Source organism: Podarcis vaucheri (genome assembly GCF_965113315.1).
Source record: "Podarcis vaucheri genome assembly, chromosome: 8".
NCBI classification, from domain to species: Eukaryota; Metazoa; Chordata; class Lepidosauria; order Squamata; family Lacertidae; genus Podarcis; species Podarcis vaucheri.
In genome coordinates this window covers 42,731,602-42,748,615 of record NC_138766.1, presented here as the reverse complement: position 1 = coordinate 42,748,615, position 17,014 = coordinate 42,731,602, and the positions used below count along the sequence as shown (strand labels likewise).

General features: G+C 41.0%; 1 protein-coding gene across 4 annotated transcripts in view; it reads left to right on the top strand.

The window, feature by feature from the left end:
• The window catches only part of CDH7 (cadherin 7), a 123,526-nt gene that overhangs the window by 47,850 nt on the left and 58,662 nt on the right, over positions 1 to 17,014 (top strand). For all 4 annotated transcript variants that reach the window (XM_082235197.1, XM_082235198.1, XM_082235200.1 and 1 more), the window contains exon 3: positions 11,624 to 11,918. In XM_082235197.1, coding sequence (XP_082091323.1) covers positions 11,624 to 11,918 — 295 coding nt within the window. The remainder of the gene's footprint in view (positions 1 to 11,623; positions 11,919 to 17,014) is intronic.

The window sequence follows — 17,014 nt, the reverse complement described above, 5'->3', positions numbered from 1 at the left end:
CTTCATGTCCATCCTAAATTTTGCCTCAAGGGACAACGGCTTTATTTCCAGTGAAACATTTTAGCAATTACAGCCACTCTTTTCTGTTTTCATCTCTGTGAACCAGACCCTAAGGGATGCAGAACATACCAGCTCAATGTAGAACAGTCCCTAGGCTGCTTCAAATTACTCAGGAGGCTACGGGGAAACTATAAGTAATTGGGGAAAAAATACAAAGGCTGTTAAAAGCCATATTTCCTTTCAGTCTACTAAGCTCTGAGAGCTGAGAGGCTGGGCTTCAGCTTCCAGAAAGACACATTTGTTTGTCTGTTTTGTAAACATATGGCCACTTGATAGAAAATCCCATTTTTAATTATCCTCCTTCTAGACAACATTTTTGATGTAAATTTTATCATGCAATTTTAGCTGAGAATATCCTGAAGCTCAAGGCAGTGTTTAGAAGCAATTATGCATGGAATACACTCCCTTTATAATATGGGTGAATGGTTGGATACTGTCACGCAAATGGTAAACACTTTCCATTGATGACAATGCGTGCGATTACCACTAATACTACCCCCACCTTACACTGTAATATAATGTGTCTGGGATGCATTCCTGTGCTAATATAGGATGGGTTTTGCTCAACAACAGCATTCTTTGGGAACTTCTGCATGCTATTTATACCCAATCCAAAAATCAAGAGTCTACCGCAAACCCATTTTCCTTTTCATGTTTATCTTTCATTTTTTACAAAATATTTTCTGTCATTATTAAATGATTCACATTCCTCCCTCTCCAGCCTCTAACAGAGTTGCCAACTTCTTATTCCTTTTAGCATCTATACTAATGGTGAAATCATTATCCAAGGATGGATCCTTATGCAGCCAGAATGACTGCATCTTCATACAAGAGGCAGGAAGCAACAGGCTTGGGGAAAGAACTGAACTAGGTTCAGTGACCTTGGAATGCTGAATGGCTATATATTTGTGGGGGGGGGGGCAGAGTCAGATAATCAGGGATGGAAGGAGGGAAAGGAATAGAATAACCTGGAAAGTGATGTGGTTAATGGGTGAAGCATTTTTCAGGGATTAAGGCAGGAGTGGCTAAACCAGCCTTTCTCAACCTTGGGCCCCCAGATTTTTTGGCCTACAACTCCCATCATCCCTGACCACTGGTCCTGTGAGCTAGGGATCATGGGAGTTGTAGGCCAAAAAACATCTGGGGACCCAAGGTTGAGAACCACTAGACCATATGGTTTTTGTGGTTTCTTGAGATCTCCCTCCCTAATTTTTTGTGGCTTGTTTAGAAATACAATTTTTAGTTTTAGTTAACAACTGGCTGCTAATACAGATTTTTGTGGCCCTCTAAGGAACATTCAAAATGCTTCTGTTTTAAACTTTTTGAAACAGTAGTGGAGAGTGCCTAGCACTTCACGGGAGTTTTTACAAACCAAAAAAATACTGTGATCTTTAAAAGACATTGTTTATTTCTTTGCCAAGTCATGGTATGAAGCAAAATATATTTTAGCACACAAAGAAGGGAAGGAGGTTGCGTCCCGAGGCCCCCCAAGTCCTTTCCCAGTAAATAACTTCAAATGGACACATAATTTTAGTTTATGTTTTTGGGGAAATTTTAGGCCACAACTTTATTGATTGCAAAAACAAATTGAGCAGTATTGGCCTAGGCACTGGTCAGAGACTATAACTGACTCCTGCCTCTCTGGCTGGCAGTCTGAAAGGGTAAAACACCAAACGAGGGAGCAACATCGGTAAAGATTGATTGAAGCTCACCCCGGGGTTCCTGTGGTCCTGGCATGGCCCTAGTCCCTCAAGCGGACTTCAGATGAGATCCAGGATCCCCAGATTCCTTTACCGGAATACCCTATTTCTGGAGAGGCAGGTGATGGCCACACTTCCCCTCCCCTCCCCCACATTTCTATAAACCAATGCCTAACCGCCAAACCTTACAAAGTTGTGACGATTGCTAAGGGGGTGTGCAAAAACCACGTGTCTAAAACCAATCTGCCAAATGAAAAATTCTTACCCAGCCCCTGCTCTAAAGCAGGCAACCCAATCCAAAGCAAGGTGAAAGCAGCAACACCAAATTAGGGGGGGGCAGGTGTTTGGCAGCGCGAAGCAAGTGCCCCACCTCTGTCGCACTGCCGTGTTTATAGGTCCCTGGGATCATGCCACTCTCCCCAATTGGCCCAAACAAGCCAAGCGCGATCCCGGGGCCCAACAGACAAGGCTTGGGCCACCCCTAGCAACAACACACCCCGTGGGGGTGGCTTAAGGGTCCCAAGTGCAACCAGAACCCTCGATTTAGGAGGATCCCATCTGCTAAAGTCAAAACATAGAGTCCTAGCACATTTTCCTAGGCGCAAACCCCATTGAGCACAGTGACTTATGTACTTGTTAAGTAAATGTGCATAAAATTGCTTTGTGATGGTAAAATATTGGCAGGAATATTAGATGATTGACTGACTCCAGTATTTCACAGTTATATCCATATAGATCCAGGCTCTTAGAATGCCCTGGAACCTTGGAATTCCATTGCCAATGCTGACCTAGATGGATCTGTGCTCTTACTCAGTATAAGGAAGCTCTCAGTATACAGTATAAGACAGCATAGTGTCCTGTCCCAATGAACTGTCTTTCTATGTCCTTAGCAACATTCTCATATAACTGTATAAAGCAATTTAACACAGAGATGCAATAACATATATTATTCAAATGTCTTCTAATTTTTGGAATAGTTTGCAACAAAAGCGAACAAAATAGCAATAGCAGCTGTCCAAAAGTTGTTGTTTTTTTTTTAAAAAAAAACAGGTTTTCTGGAGAAACAGTTTGCTTCCCAAGAACTCACATTGCTGCTCCTGGCAAGACAAAGCCCTTCGTTACCCTGACAGTTTGCAACATATTGGTGCCAACATGAGGGACCAGTAGCACAGATCTGACATGCGCTGCCTACGCTGAAAACCTCTGGGAACTGATGCAGAATCAGTGTATGGGCTTGTTTGCCCCATCAAGCATTCTAAGGATGTTATCTCAGAGAGTCTTTGCCCGAGATTTCAATTCCTGTCTAAATAGAAAAGAAATTCCAGGGTATTTCCACCAAACAACCTTGCTGACTAACTTGGGTCATACAGAGGTCACTGTTAACATCTCTTGGGATAAGGTTCTCTGTATAGTTAATATCACAAATGATCATGCGAAAGGCGAGTTAACCAAAAGCCTTTGAAAGTGAATTAAAGCCTCTTGATTTACCCCATGAACACAGAAACAGGCCAGATGGTTTGGTACATTATGTATTACATTATCTGCATGGGACATCTGGAACATGGAGACTACTTTAAGTGTTTTGGCCATGGTGTTTGTAGTGTAGCATTCAGTGGCTTGAAGCCAAGGATAACTGGAGATCTGTAAGTGTCTACTAGGTACCATTTTGTTCAAAGGGTTTTATTTTGTAAATATTAGAATTGTATTATTGGCCACAACAAGTCAACAGCACAGGACAGGGTAGCAATTTTAATGTTGCTAAAAAAACATTCAGGGCAGGAGAAAAGTAAAAATTGGGAATCCTCCTCCTAAAGAGCAGTAGTTCCAGACTTTGAATTTTTGGGTTAGTTGAGCAGGATCTGCTCATCTAGCCCCAAATCTGTGTAGTAGAATGGAAAAGGGGATGTAATAGTTCTCACTGTTCTTCACAATGTATGGGATAGGGTCTGAAGAATCACACCTTTTGTGGAATGCCCTCACCCTGGAAGCATGCCTGGGATCAATGCATGTAGCATTTGGGTGCTAAGTGATGGCATTTTTGCTTGCCCAGACCTTTGGGTTTGATAGAGGGATGTGTGGCCTGCCCTGCAGTTTTAAATAGTTTGCCTGGGAATTATTCTGTTGTTGTTTTTTAGTTGTCCTTATTGCTTATTTTTCATGTTGTTTGAGGATTTGGATTGTTTCAACTTATCTCAAAGCTTTTGGTGTTTATAATCACTCTCAGGGCCATTTTTGTGTTTTTCCATTCTTTTTCTTTTAATTTACATGCTAAGTTATTTCTGCACATTTGTAGATCATTCTTGATTATTTAGAAACCAATCAGAGTAGACTCATCAAAAATAATTGATTTAAGTACCATGCATTTTATGATTATGAGGTTGGGAGTGAGTACATGGAAGCACTGAGCGCCTACCCTGGGATAGATCTCTGTTCCTGGTGCCAGCATATATCCCACTCAGGAAACGGGCTCCTACAATATTAAAATCTGTTAAAATCTGGCCTGAAGGTGCTATTCACCAGCTGCAGGACTGTTTTGAGAGAACCAATTGGGATATTTTCGATCGTTCGGACCTGGAGGAGTACACGGCGGCAGTACTGTGCTATATCAATCACAGCACAGACACTGTCACAGTAAATAAATCCATCCGGTTTTATCCCAATCAAAAACCCTGGATGAATGGAGAGGTCCAGTGCCTGCTGCGGGAAAGGAACAGGGCTTTCAGGTTGGGCGAGGTGCAGCTTTACAGTGTGGCAAGAGCAAACTTGAAGAGGGGTATTCGACGGGCAAAACTGGATTATAGGCAGAGGATTGAGGATAATTTAAGAAGCAACAACATAAGACAGATGTGGCAGGGGATTCAGCATATTACCAACTACAAACCTAACCTTGGCGCTGTCGACGGTGACCCTTTGCTGGCGGAGGAGCTTAACCTCTTCTTTGCTCGCTTCGAGAAGGAGCCACCTGAGACGCCGGTATTACAGCCACCAGCCCATAGGGGCCCCTCATTCACTGTAGAGGAGTACGAGGTGAGACAAGTATTGAGGATGGTGAATCCGAGGAAGGCGGCTGGACCTGATGGCATCACTGGAAAGGTGTTGAAGGGTTGTGCGGATCAGCTGGCGAGGGTCTTTACTAAGATCTTCAATAAGTCCTTACACCAGTCTATTGTCCCACCCTGCCTGAAGTCGTCAACTATTGTCCCTCTGCCTAAAAAATCCACAATCAGTAGTTTGAATGACTACAGACCAGTTGCACTGACTCCAATCATCATGAAGTGTTTTGAGAAACTGGTGCGCCGTCATATTATTTCCTGTCTTCCATCAACTTTTGACAACTACCAGTTTGCATACAGGGCAAATAGATCCACAGAAGACGCTATCACCACCACTCTCCATGCTGCTCTGTCCCATCTGGAGCGGCCGGGGAATTATGTGAGGCTGCTGTTTGTGGATTTTAGCTCTGCTTTTAACACTATCCTCCCCCATAGACTGGTGTCCAAGCTAGAGACGATTGGACTCCCCAACTCCACCTGTCTCTGGGTTTTGGATTTTTTGTCAGAACGTTCTCAGAGGGTTAGAGTAGGGTCACATGTGTCCACAGCCCTTATCCTTAACACCGGCTCACCACAGGGTTGCGTGTTGAGTCCCCTGCTCTATGCTCTCTATACGTATGACTGTACAGCCATCTACTCCAGCAACAAAATCATCAAGTTTGCTGATGATACTACGGTGGTGGGGCTCATTTCAGGAGGGGATGAGTCCGCCTATCGGGACGAGGTGGAGCGGCTCTGTGTTTGGTGTGGAGAGAACAATCTGGCTCTCAATACGGCTAAGACCAAGGAATTGGTGGTGGATTACAGGAAAAAAAAGGCGGACATTCAGCCCTTGTATATCAACGGGGAACGGATGGAGAGGGTGGCGGAATTCAGGTTTTTGGGAGTGACTATGGATCAGGGCATGACTTGGAGCGCAAATACCACTGCCCTGGTGAAGAAGGCCCAGCAGAGAATTTATTTCCTCAGACTTTTAAAAAAGAACAATCTGAGTGAGAGACTGCTGGTGTCCTTCTACCGAGGCTCCATAGAGAGCATACTTACATACTGTATTTGTGCTTGGTTCTCCAGTTGTACAGCTAGGGAGAGGAAGGTGCTCCAGAAGGTCATAACCACAGCCCAAAGGATTATTGGTCACCCTCTCCCACCTTTGGAAGAACTGTACGGTTCCCGTTGCCTTAGGAAAGCAAACAACATCCTGCAGGTTCCATCTCACCCGGGATACAGTCTGTTTGCACTACTGCCTTCTGGCAGGAGGTATAGAAACATCAAGTCTAGGACAAATAGACTGAAAAACAGTTTCTATCCAAGAGCTGTGGCCTTTTTGAATGCTGTAACTCGATAGTGAGACCTGGGAGTTTGATGGGTGTGGGTGTGGTTGGAAGGTGGTTTGTTTGGTTGTTGCTGTTGTTTTGCTTTTGTTGTTTTTAAGGGTTGGCATCCAATTTCGTTGCACTTGTGCAATGTTGCACTAGTGTAATGACAATAAAGAATCTATCTATCTATCTATCTATCTATCTATCTATCTATCTATCTGGGCCCCTCTCAGGTGAGAAAGGGGAGAGGAGCATTATACAGTTCAGGGGTGGAGGGCGCGTTAGTGCTTCAGAGATTTGGAGAATATGTTGCAGTGTCCCTTTGTATGTGGGTTGTAATATTGTTGAATGCGAGTGGTTTATATATGAGAGGTTGATAGAGGCAGTATTTGACGTAATGAATGGTTCCCATGGTTGCATGAAATGGATGGTGAATGAGATTGGCTGACTGACTGATTGATTGATTGATTGTATGTTGTGTTCTGTTATACACTCAGGTCTCACTTGCTGAACACAATGCATTCTCTGGAAATTGTTCGTTAGGTGAGCATTTGCAAAACAAGTCCACAATTTCCATTATATTTCCTATGGAAGTAATTCTAAAGTGGAATTTGTCCACTGTCTTCCCCCACTCTCTTCATGGTTTCTTCCTGAAATGACTGCAGCCAATAAGCAAAGGAGAGACAAAGGAAAAATGGATTTGTCTGATCTTTTCTGCTCCTTGATTTGTCTGATCTCACTCCCCCCCCCCATTTTCTCTGTGGTTTCTGCCCAAAAATGGCTGCCACCAACCAGCAAAGCATAAAGAAACAAGGAAGTAAGAAAGTTGGCTGTTCAGATGAGTGAATCTGTGGAGCATATAGCAAGGTCTGTGGGTATCAGGACCTGCATGTGTTATACTGCCTTATGGTGCTCTCCGATTTTATCTATTTTTATATTGTGCTTATGTATATGGTTATTGTTTACTTATTTTATTATGGAAGTCATTGACATGGCTTTATTGTCCTTTTTGTGTATATATGTGTGTGCTTACGGGTTTATCTATTGTAAACCACTTCAATATCCTTCAGATAGTAAGATGTCTATAAATTGAGGAAAGAATAAGAAGTAAGAATAAACCAAAATAAAAGAATTCCTTCCAGTAGCACCTTAGAGACCAACTAAGTTTGTCATTGGTAGGAGCTTTCGTGTGCATGCACACTTCTTCAGATACCTAGAATAAACCATCTGTCAATTTTATTTGGATTCAAACCAAAATGTTGCAGTGTACTTGCACCTCTCTCCAGAGTGCTCTTTTTCAGTGCTCAAAGCAGCCAGGAAGAGAAGTCTTGTAGTGGTTCTTGGGCTTTGAAAGGAATGAGAATCTCTTCCCCTACTTCCCATTGCACTAGATACTGTTAAAAGGTTCAGAATTTGGGATGTCTGCCAGCTATGAATCTCAATGTTTTGTTGCTCTGGGCAAGAATGAAAAATGATATGGGGGACTTTTTTTTAAAAAAAACAACAACACCCATATCATGCTCATTCCTCATTCCTCATGCTATGGATTCTATGGGTTCATAGCATATCATGAATCCAGGACACTGTGGGTTTGATCCAGCTTGGCTTCCACGGGCAGAGTGGGGAAGGCTCCTCTTTCTGATTCCTCCTTCCTGCAACACCCAGCAATACCTCTCACATTCTTCTAGAGGGTTGGGAGGGTCCTCTAGAAAAGTGTGGGGTTACAGGAGGAGAGGGGAAATCCATTAACTGGATGAAAGGTCATCTGTGCATGAAATGAACCTGTCTGTGGAAGGAGAAGTCTGGATCCAGTCCTAAGTGCTCTTAGTTGCTCAAGCAGGTCAACTCCTTCCCTCTTCTCCATTGTCCATTTTTTATACTGACAACTTCTAATATTCCATGGTTTGACTTTCTTCTGCCATAGACTTTCTGTCCGGAGCTGGCAGCATCTCTGTGGTAGAAATTTGTGCTTCATTTTCTTCTTCTAACAGTCCATTTATACCATTCTACCAAGAGCTAAATTGTGACTAAGGAAATTGCTGAGGAAATGTATTTCTGACTCTTTTCAAAATATTTCGGTTATGCATTGTTCCCTTGCTGTGTTCTTTCATTTCCCTCATGTTGGCACTAAAATACTCATAACAATGTTCACAAAAACTCTTCAGAGTGTTCTTTGCAGCACTGGGAACATCACAAATGTAACAAGCCAACCTATGGTAATTAAAGCTTCCCTTCACCCTGCCGTGGGCTCAAGGTTTTCTGTGCATAGAATCTGGTTCTTTTTTAAAAAGCAACCTTTATTGAAGAGGTGGGGGAGAGACCAAGAAAGTTCAGTAGTAAAATATGAGATGTGATAGCCCTTAGTGCATCAAAGCAAACTGTTATAATATTTTTAGCGCTGAGGGTAGCAGTTATTCAATAATAATAATAATAATAATAATAATAATAATAATAATAATAATAATAATAATAATAATAATAATAATAATAATTTATTTGTGCCCTGCCCATCTGGCTAGGTTTCCCCAGCCACTCTGGGCAGCTTCCAACAAAGATTAAAAATACATTAAAATGTCGCTATTGTAAGTGCATGGATAGCAAATGCAGTAATTTAAATTATATGGTGGGTATATATCAGCTAACACATCTGTAAACAGGAATCTCCTTAGTTAGCATGGACCTTTTAAAATCCAGTGTCTAGCCCCCCCCCCAATCTTCAGTTAACACCAGCCCTGTTACGTTGTTAGACAGTAGTTTTATGTGTGTGTGATTGTAACACTTGTGATATTTCTAACTGGAAAGAGAGAAAGCAATAGACTTGATGGGAGCAATGATAGTATAGTGCAAGGAAAGGAGTGTGCCGTGAATCTACTGGGGTTGAGAATATTCAGTGGGACGCATGGAGAACCCCCCTTCAGAGCTTCTTCCTTAACATACAGGGTCTGAAACAAGTCAGTGGGCTGATGTACATGGCTTGCTTGTGAGCACTAATCAGAGCATAAACAGAGAGGGTAGCACTGTTTCCAGAGATCTTGGATATGCTGAAAGGGATATGCTGAAACAGCACATTTGCTTTCCTATGAATGTCCTTGAATTTGCCCTGTCCTGACCACAGTTGGGCACCCTGTGAGGTATGCCTGAGTGTTTCAGGTTGATATTTGAGAAGGGGTCAGGCTGGAATTGCAGGACCCTGGACAGCTCCAAGCATAGAACTTGATGGAGAATCTCAAAAGGGTAGTCCTTTGACCTAGAGCCTTGTCTTCTGTTATCTCTTAGTCTGTATTCATGAGTGTGGAGGCCATAGTGTAAAGGAGTCTCATTCGTCAGAGTAGTCTGGCTCAGAGGGTATTATATCTGAGTGTCCGACTTGTGGGATTTGGCTCAAAGGGACTGCTGGTCTTTCTGATCCAACTGGTGGCAGTGCCTTGCTATGACTTATCTGCAAAACATTTTGAGGACAAAATTGCTATCATCCACCAGAACTTCAACTCCATTAGTACACCAGATGAATTTCAAAAGGCACCCACAGCACTGTCTATGTCTGCGGTGTTGAATGAGTTTCAGTTAGTAAGGCTTTAGGACATGGACAAGGACATTGGTTCTGTTCGGTTGCACTCTTTACTCTCATGGATGATAAAAACTATCAAGGAAGGGACAGCTCTCTGGGCTAGAAGGTGATTAATGCTTCCTGTCTAGAAACTCCTTAAGATCTGGATCTGGAACATCTAAATACTTATTAACCAGTTGCTAAAGTTGCTAAAGTTTCCTTCTTGGGCAAGGTTCTTGAAGATAGAGTTGTGGGCTAGTTCCAGGCTCTCTTGGATGAAAACTGATTTTCTAGATCCACTTCATTCAGGGATTACAACTGGTTTTGCCACAGGAACTGGCTTGGTCCCCCTGTATGATGACCTTTGTCTGGAGAAAGGAACAGGGGCGTGTGTGACTGGCTTTCAATACTATGGTATTGTTCTGGAGTGGCTTCCCATATTGGGAGTGAGAAAGCAGTGGCTCCTTTCCTTCTTAGTTGACCATCTTCAGTGGGTGGTGCTTGAGGAATGTTACCTGGCTTCATGGATCCTTCAATGTGGGGTGCCGTAGAGTTCAAGTTTATCTTGTATGGTGTTTAACATGTATTTGAGGCCTTCTCTGTGGTAGCTCCTCATCTATCGAAGACTTTTTCCAAGGAGGCATGCCTGGCACCATCACTATCTGCTTTTAGGTGCCAAGCAAAAACATTCATGTTCTCCAAGGCTTTGGGATCTTAATAGCCTACTTATATTTTAGAATGTAATCTGCTTTTTTATTTTAGGATGTTTTAGGCTTGTTATTAGACTTGTTTTCAAATACTTTTTGTAAGTTGCTTTGAGTTCTTTTCTCTGAAAAAACAAAAACAAAATAGAAATATGTATAATACAATACAGTATAACATACGACTGTACGCTATAGTAACCATCCTGTTTATGTGAATGTAGATAATAGATTAACAAGCACACGGGCTATAGCCATAAAGAATGCAGGAGTGCAGTTTATTTCATGTTTGTACCAATCTAGAATTATCGAATTGTGGAAGAAAGCTTCCTAGTTGAACATGATCTCTATTATGTTTATGTTTCACCAAATTTGATTTGATTGTGTTAAAACTGAAACAAGCAAAAGAGCTTCTTTAAGACCAGACAGATCAGTTAGGACTCAATCCTATATACACATGCTTTGGAGAAAGTCCTGTCAAGTTCAGTGAGATTGGCTTACTAGGCATGAAGGTAGTATATGAGAACATACTATTTATGATTATTATTATTCTATTATTTTAGTAGGCAATGAACAAAATACAGCACATTTGCTATCAACAAGTATATTGAAAAGTGTTTCTGTCCATACAAATGGTATTACTTTTCTTTATGATTATTTGGATCCAGATATTCAAAAATCTTAAGGTGCAAGCCATGTAAGTCAATATCACAAAGATAAACCTACTAGATCAGTTGGTAGATAAAGAGGTACTTATTATCAGGGTTGTGGGTTCATGTCCCACATTGGACAAAAAAATTGCTGCATTGCAGGGGGTTGGACTAGATGACCCTTGGGTCCCCCCAACTCTACAATTCTATGATTCCATGAACTTCTAAGTAGTTCTACTGACCCCAGCAGGATTACTCTGGGGTAAATCTACAAGACTGTCAACCTCCTAAGTTCAACAGCTGTATTCAGAGAAAGCTACAGGAATGGGGTGTTCGTGCTTTGAGCTGCCATGAAATGCATTTGAAAATAAGATTGTTTATGGAATGAGATGGGACTGTCTGGCTCACAGGAGCCAGCTGACAGCTTCCCATCATTTGCTACATGCTGTGCATAATCAACATTTGGCTTAACTTTCCAAGAATGATAAAATTTCATATACTGCTGCATGACATGTGAATTATTATTATTTTTTACATATATTCATACCACCAACTTTCCTGTAAGTTAATCTCATCTCTCATCAATTTTTCACCAGCTTCACTCTGATGTTGATAAAGGAGATGGCTCCATCAAATACATCTTGTCAGGAGAAGGGGCAAGTTCCATTTTCATTATTGATGAGAACACGGGGGATATTCATGCTACAAAGAGGCTTGATCGGGAGGAACAAGCCTACTACACCCTCCGAGCACAAGCCCTAGATAGACTGACAAGTAAACCCGTGGAACCAGAGTCAGAATTCGTCATTAAGATTCAGGACATCAATGACAATGAACCTAAATTTCTGGATGGCCCTTACACTGCTGGCGTGCCCGAAATGTCTCCTGTGGGTAAGTACTTACAGTTGAAAATCAATTCTTGTTTTTCTTCCCTTTTCATTATTTGCTTTTTCAATATTTTCTTTCTTCCTATTGTTTATTGCTTTATCACACTACTGTGTGACATACTTTTCTTGAGTAAAAGCCAAGTTTGAACCCATCCCTGAAATGCAACACTTAAAGTTTCTAGATGAATATTTCAAGAATAAGGGAGGGAGCGTATCTGTGAAACTATTTTCTGAAACAGATAAAAGGTATCATACATTCAATTGGCAACCGAAATAATCAGGTGACTGAAGAAACTGAAATATGGTTTTGTAGAACTGGAACAGGTTTCAGTGATTGGGGCTATTTAGTTTAGAAACAATAAACTATGTGAGGGATGGGACAGGATGGACGTGTATGAAATCAAGCATGTTGTGTAGAAAATGCACATTTAAATGTTTTTCTTCCATTTATAACGCTAGAATGAGGAGTCATCCAATCACTGAATGTTGAACTATTCGGAATAGACAAAAGAAAGTGCTGCAAGACACAGTGCCTCTTAAACTGTGGAATTCTCCTCCATAAGATGTAGTGATGGCCACCAAAGGAGATTAGGCAAATTCAAATTCAAAGAGGATGGGATAGGACTAAACTGGTAGTGATGGCTATATGCCACCTTCAGGATCAGTGGTAGCATTCTTTTGTACAGTACAGCAGTCAGTGGAAAACAACAACAGAAGGAGGTTGTTGCCTTTATGTCTGGGCTACTCACAGGCAACTGGTTGGCCTTCGTGAGAAACTGGATACCGAGCAAGGGAGATATTAGTTCTGAACCATATGTACCATATGTTCTTAAGGGACTTCTTTGAAGATTAATTTGAAGTGCTTTAAAAACGTTAATTTGATGTTGCACCATAAGTGGTCCTTCAATGTCCTCAGCAGGAGAAGTCCCTAGGTACCAATCCATGCTTGTCCACACCTCTCTCCTTCCCTTTAAAGAAGCAAATAAAACAGCCCTGTTGAAGTGCAGTAATTCGGTATTGTCACTGATTGCTAAATATTGAAAGAGTTAGTCATGATTAATAACATTGTTGTCAGTCAAGATGAGCTTGGGTTTTTAGGTACTACTTGTGTATTTGGCTATTGTTCCTTCTCAGGAATAGGAAGAAGATATCATCAGTTTCTGATAAGTATTCCATGTTCAGTCTCATCAGACTATTATATGGGTGTTTTATTTTTTTCCTTGTACAGTAACTGGAGTCTATCTTGTCTTTTCTCCAATGAGTTTGATATACACTCTCTCTCACACAGTTCTAAATGTGTTAGTTCTCTCACTGAATTGTGCTGGTTATAGAAACATAATTTCTTTTACCTTAATAAACTTAAGATACCATTTCCCCCCCGGATCAGGTCACTTTAGAAAGGCATTCATCTCTAGAGTTTGGGCAGGTATTCTACCTGCTACTAATTAAGCTAGTTAATTAATTAAGCTACCTGCTACTAATTAAGCTAGTTAATTAATTAAGCTACTAATTAAGCTACCAGAGGCAGTCAACCTTTTTATACCTACCACCCACTAATGCATTTTTCTTGATGGTAAAATTTCCTTACCACCCACCAGTGCTGCAGTAACATGTAGCGTAGAACCCCCTACTGCCCACCTGGAATCCTGAAATGCCCACTAGTGGGCAGTAGGGACCAGGGTGACCACCCCTGCTCTATACAGTAGCTATCAGTGTGTTCAACTGTAGCTTGAAATAACAATATGTGGGCTGTTCTGTGTCAATATTTTCTTTGCAGTCTATACTGCACTAACTGCCTCCCTTTTTGCTTCAAGATAGTGGTGGCTTCTGGTAATATGGTTAAAAATGTCTGGAATGATGGGAATTCTTCTGCTGTAAATTGAGTTGAATTGTCAGTCATGAGTTCATGTGGCAGGCCCAAGTCAACAAAGGTATTGCTCAGCTGTGCAACAGGCCTATAGCATGCAATAGTAGGCAAATGAGTATATTGATACCCCTAGAATAGTAGCCCACAATAACCAGATAATATCACCTTCCCAGTGCACACAGGTCAGTTGTGAGCACCAAATGCATAAAAGTCCATTGCTTTGTGTTGATCAAGTCCTTTAGCAGTCACAGGGTAGAGTTTTGTTATTTATGTCATATCAAATTCCAGTCTACCATACTGTATTCTTGGCCCCTTTACAAGATTTGGTTAGACCCTGATATCCTTGTTGGATAAGGTCTAGGAACTTCTTCTTGTATATCATGGTGCAACAATATAGGGTGTTTTTTTTTGTTTTTGCTTACTTGTTTGTTTGTTTTGCTCTTAGGCCTTTCAATTCACTCAGTTGCATACAGACAGAAGAGTACTTCCTAGCATACTCTTCAGATCATTTCTCTTCAGATTGTATAAATCTTTCCCCTTTTTGAAGAGTACTTCCTAGTAGTCTCTGAGGTATTGCTAAGGTATTCGGGTCCTCCTGATCTAATATAGTGTAGGATTTATCCATGAGTAGATGTCTATATCTGACAAGCCTGTTTTAGAATGCTGATAGAGAAGTACACATAGCATGTGCCTTGTCTACTCTCTTTCAACTTGCAAGTCCCTGTTTGCACTGTGGGCTTCATAATAATGCATCTGCTATAGATGCCTGTTTTTGTCTTCTAACGTACTTGTCTACTGAATTGAATCTCATCATTGTTGAATCTCATCATAGAAGATGCTGGCCTAGTAATGTACTTGAACCAAACATTTTTCTTAAATCAAGGTCACCAAGGGTTTATAGTCTGTGAAGAGTCTGAAAGAAAGTAGATCACATAGGCATCTATAAAAGCTTTACAGTGCCCAAACACTAGCGAAACATTCTCTCTTTTCACCCTTTCAAATTTGTGCATAGCATTTTTCTGCTTCAGTAAGAGGTTAGGTAAGCAGTCTGGAACAGAATGCAGTGAGCTTGCATTCTGAACTAGGCAGATGCGGTGGCATCACACCTTATTCAAAACTCCTTGCAACAACAACAACAACAACAACAACAACAACAACAACAACAACAACATGAACTTGTTGGCATCACAAAAAGTATAAGATTGGCTATCAGAAGTTGTGTGCCCTTTATATTTGTAAAGGTAGCCTCCTGAACTATCTCCCAAGCCTGGTCATTGTGGATTTCAGTAACAGGTTTAGTGGCTGTGCCTCTTTGAAGACATCTTTCGAATATTTATTGATTTTAGTTAGAAGAATTTGTAAAGCACTCAGTCGAAGAGTCCCTATGTGGTGAACCTAAAGCAACTGCAAATAAAACCAGTAATGTTTAGAAACAGCTATATGTAACTTGTTAACATGTCCAGGTAAGCTTGATGAATTATTTTTTTAAAAGCCGTTGCCTTAAGCAGGACAATGAAGATGTTCAGCAGTGTCAGAAAGCATCTTGGTTCTGTAATGTTAGTCAGTGCTTACAACTCTCTGGACAAAGTCCTTCTCTAGGCCTGTCCTTGTCCCATATTGTGTGATTACTTGACCCAAGAACTGCATTTCAACTTTGCATCAATTAGTTTGGTTCAGATTCAAGGAGACTGTTCCATAAGATGACCAGAATTTTGTCAGTCTTCCATTGATGTATTAGGATGTGCATTAGGATCTTGTCCACTAATACCACAGCTCCTTTTGTGTTTCTAAGGAGCCTTGTCATCTTTCTTTGAAAAATCCTGGGAACACTTGTGATTCCAAATGGCAGACATTGAAAACAATATCCCAAAGGACGTGATAAATTTAGTCAGTTCACTACTCAGTTTTGTCAAAGGTGTTTGCCAGAAACTGCTTGAGGCATCCAATTTGGAAACTACTTTTGCTCCTGTCACTTTGGGGAAAAGGTCATCTAGCATTGGGAGTACATATTTTTCTCTGACTATAGCTTCATTAAGTTTTTAAAGATCTAGACAGGTGTGCTTTTTCCCATTTTTCTTGATGACAGGGACCATTGGTTCATACCGTGAGGTGAGCTCAGTCATTTGCTTAAGTGTGCTCCTTTCTTTTATCCTTCCTAGCTCCATTTCTACATTGTGATATAGGTGAATAGATATTCTGTGGCTGTTTGTACGTAGTATTGTTTGGCCACAGATCTTAAAGCAGTGTCCACAATGTCTCATTTTCTTAGGCAGTTTCTGTCAAACAGTCCTATTTCTTCCACAACTTTTAGTAGCCCCATTCAGGCAGCTATTTCATGACTGAGGATTGTATGGCAGACAGAAACGACTCATCCGTGTAGCTTGTTAGTGTAGTAGAGCATCCAAAAGCATGTAGAATATTCCTTGGGCTGTATAAAACAATTGCTGCCTTTTGCACATCTGTGAGTGCTCTGGAATTTTGCATAGGCCTTCTCTGAAATAAGTATAAGATAAGCTCCTAGATGTATTTTGAAATTAAGAGCATTTTGACTGGTAGTTAATTTTATTTTCCAAGGAGGGTCAGTGTCCTTACACAACATAAACTTTAAGAAAAAATACCTGTAGACCACTGTGGTGAGTTGTTGCACCACCTGAATACAATAGGTCTCTGGATTATGTCCTTCTCTAGGCCTATAACAATGGTAAAATGTCCTGTCTTCAAACACTTTCCGCACTATGCTCCTCTAGCTTGACTTTTGTAATTGGTTTTTGTGAATTGCATAGAGAATTTTGATCAATGGGTTGTCTAGAAATGGCATTAAATCAATAAATATGGCTTTGTAAAGTGTTACATCCTCTTACGGTTGCATACTTTGAGAAAGCACTTGGTCTATCATTCCAAGCACCAATTTGTCTTTAGAATCTTCAAGCTCACTGTGTTCATCCTGTTAATTCATGATATTTATGGCCCTCCTCAGCAAAGGTAAAGGATTTAAAAACATTGTTAGCTCCCCACACCTGTACCATAAAGGAATGAGCACAATTCTTTTCTCTCTGGAGCTTTTTTGGTCAGGCAAAGGTAAACAAATTTGACTCTTTTCTTCAGGATTCTTTAAACTGGAACCTTCTGGTCCGGGGAAGTGTGCCTAGAGTTGGGTGAATCTCTCATCTTTTCAGTCCTAAGTTCAGTTCTCCACATTTTTATATGAAAATCAGCATTTTAGTGTGAATTTA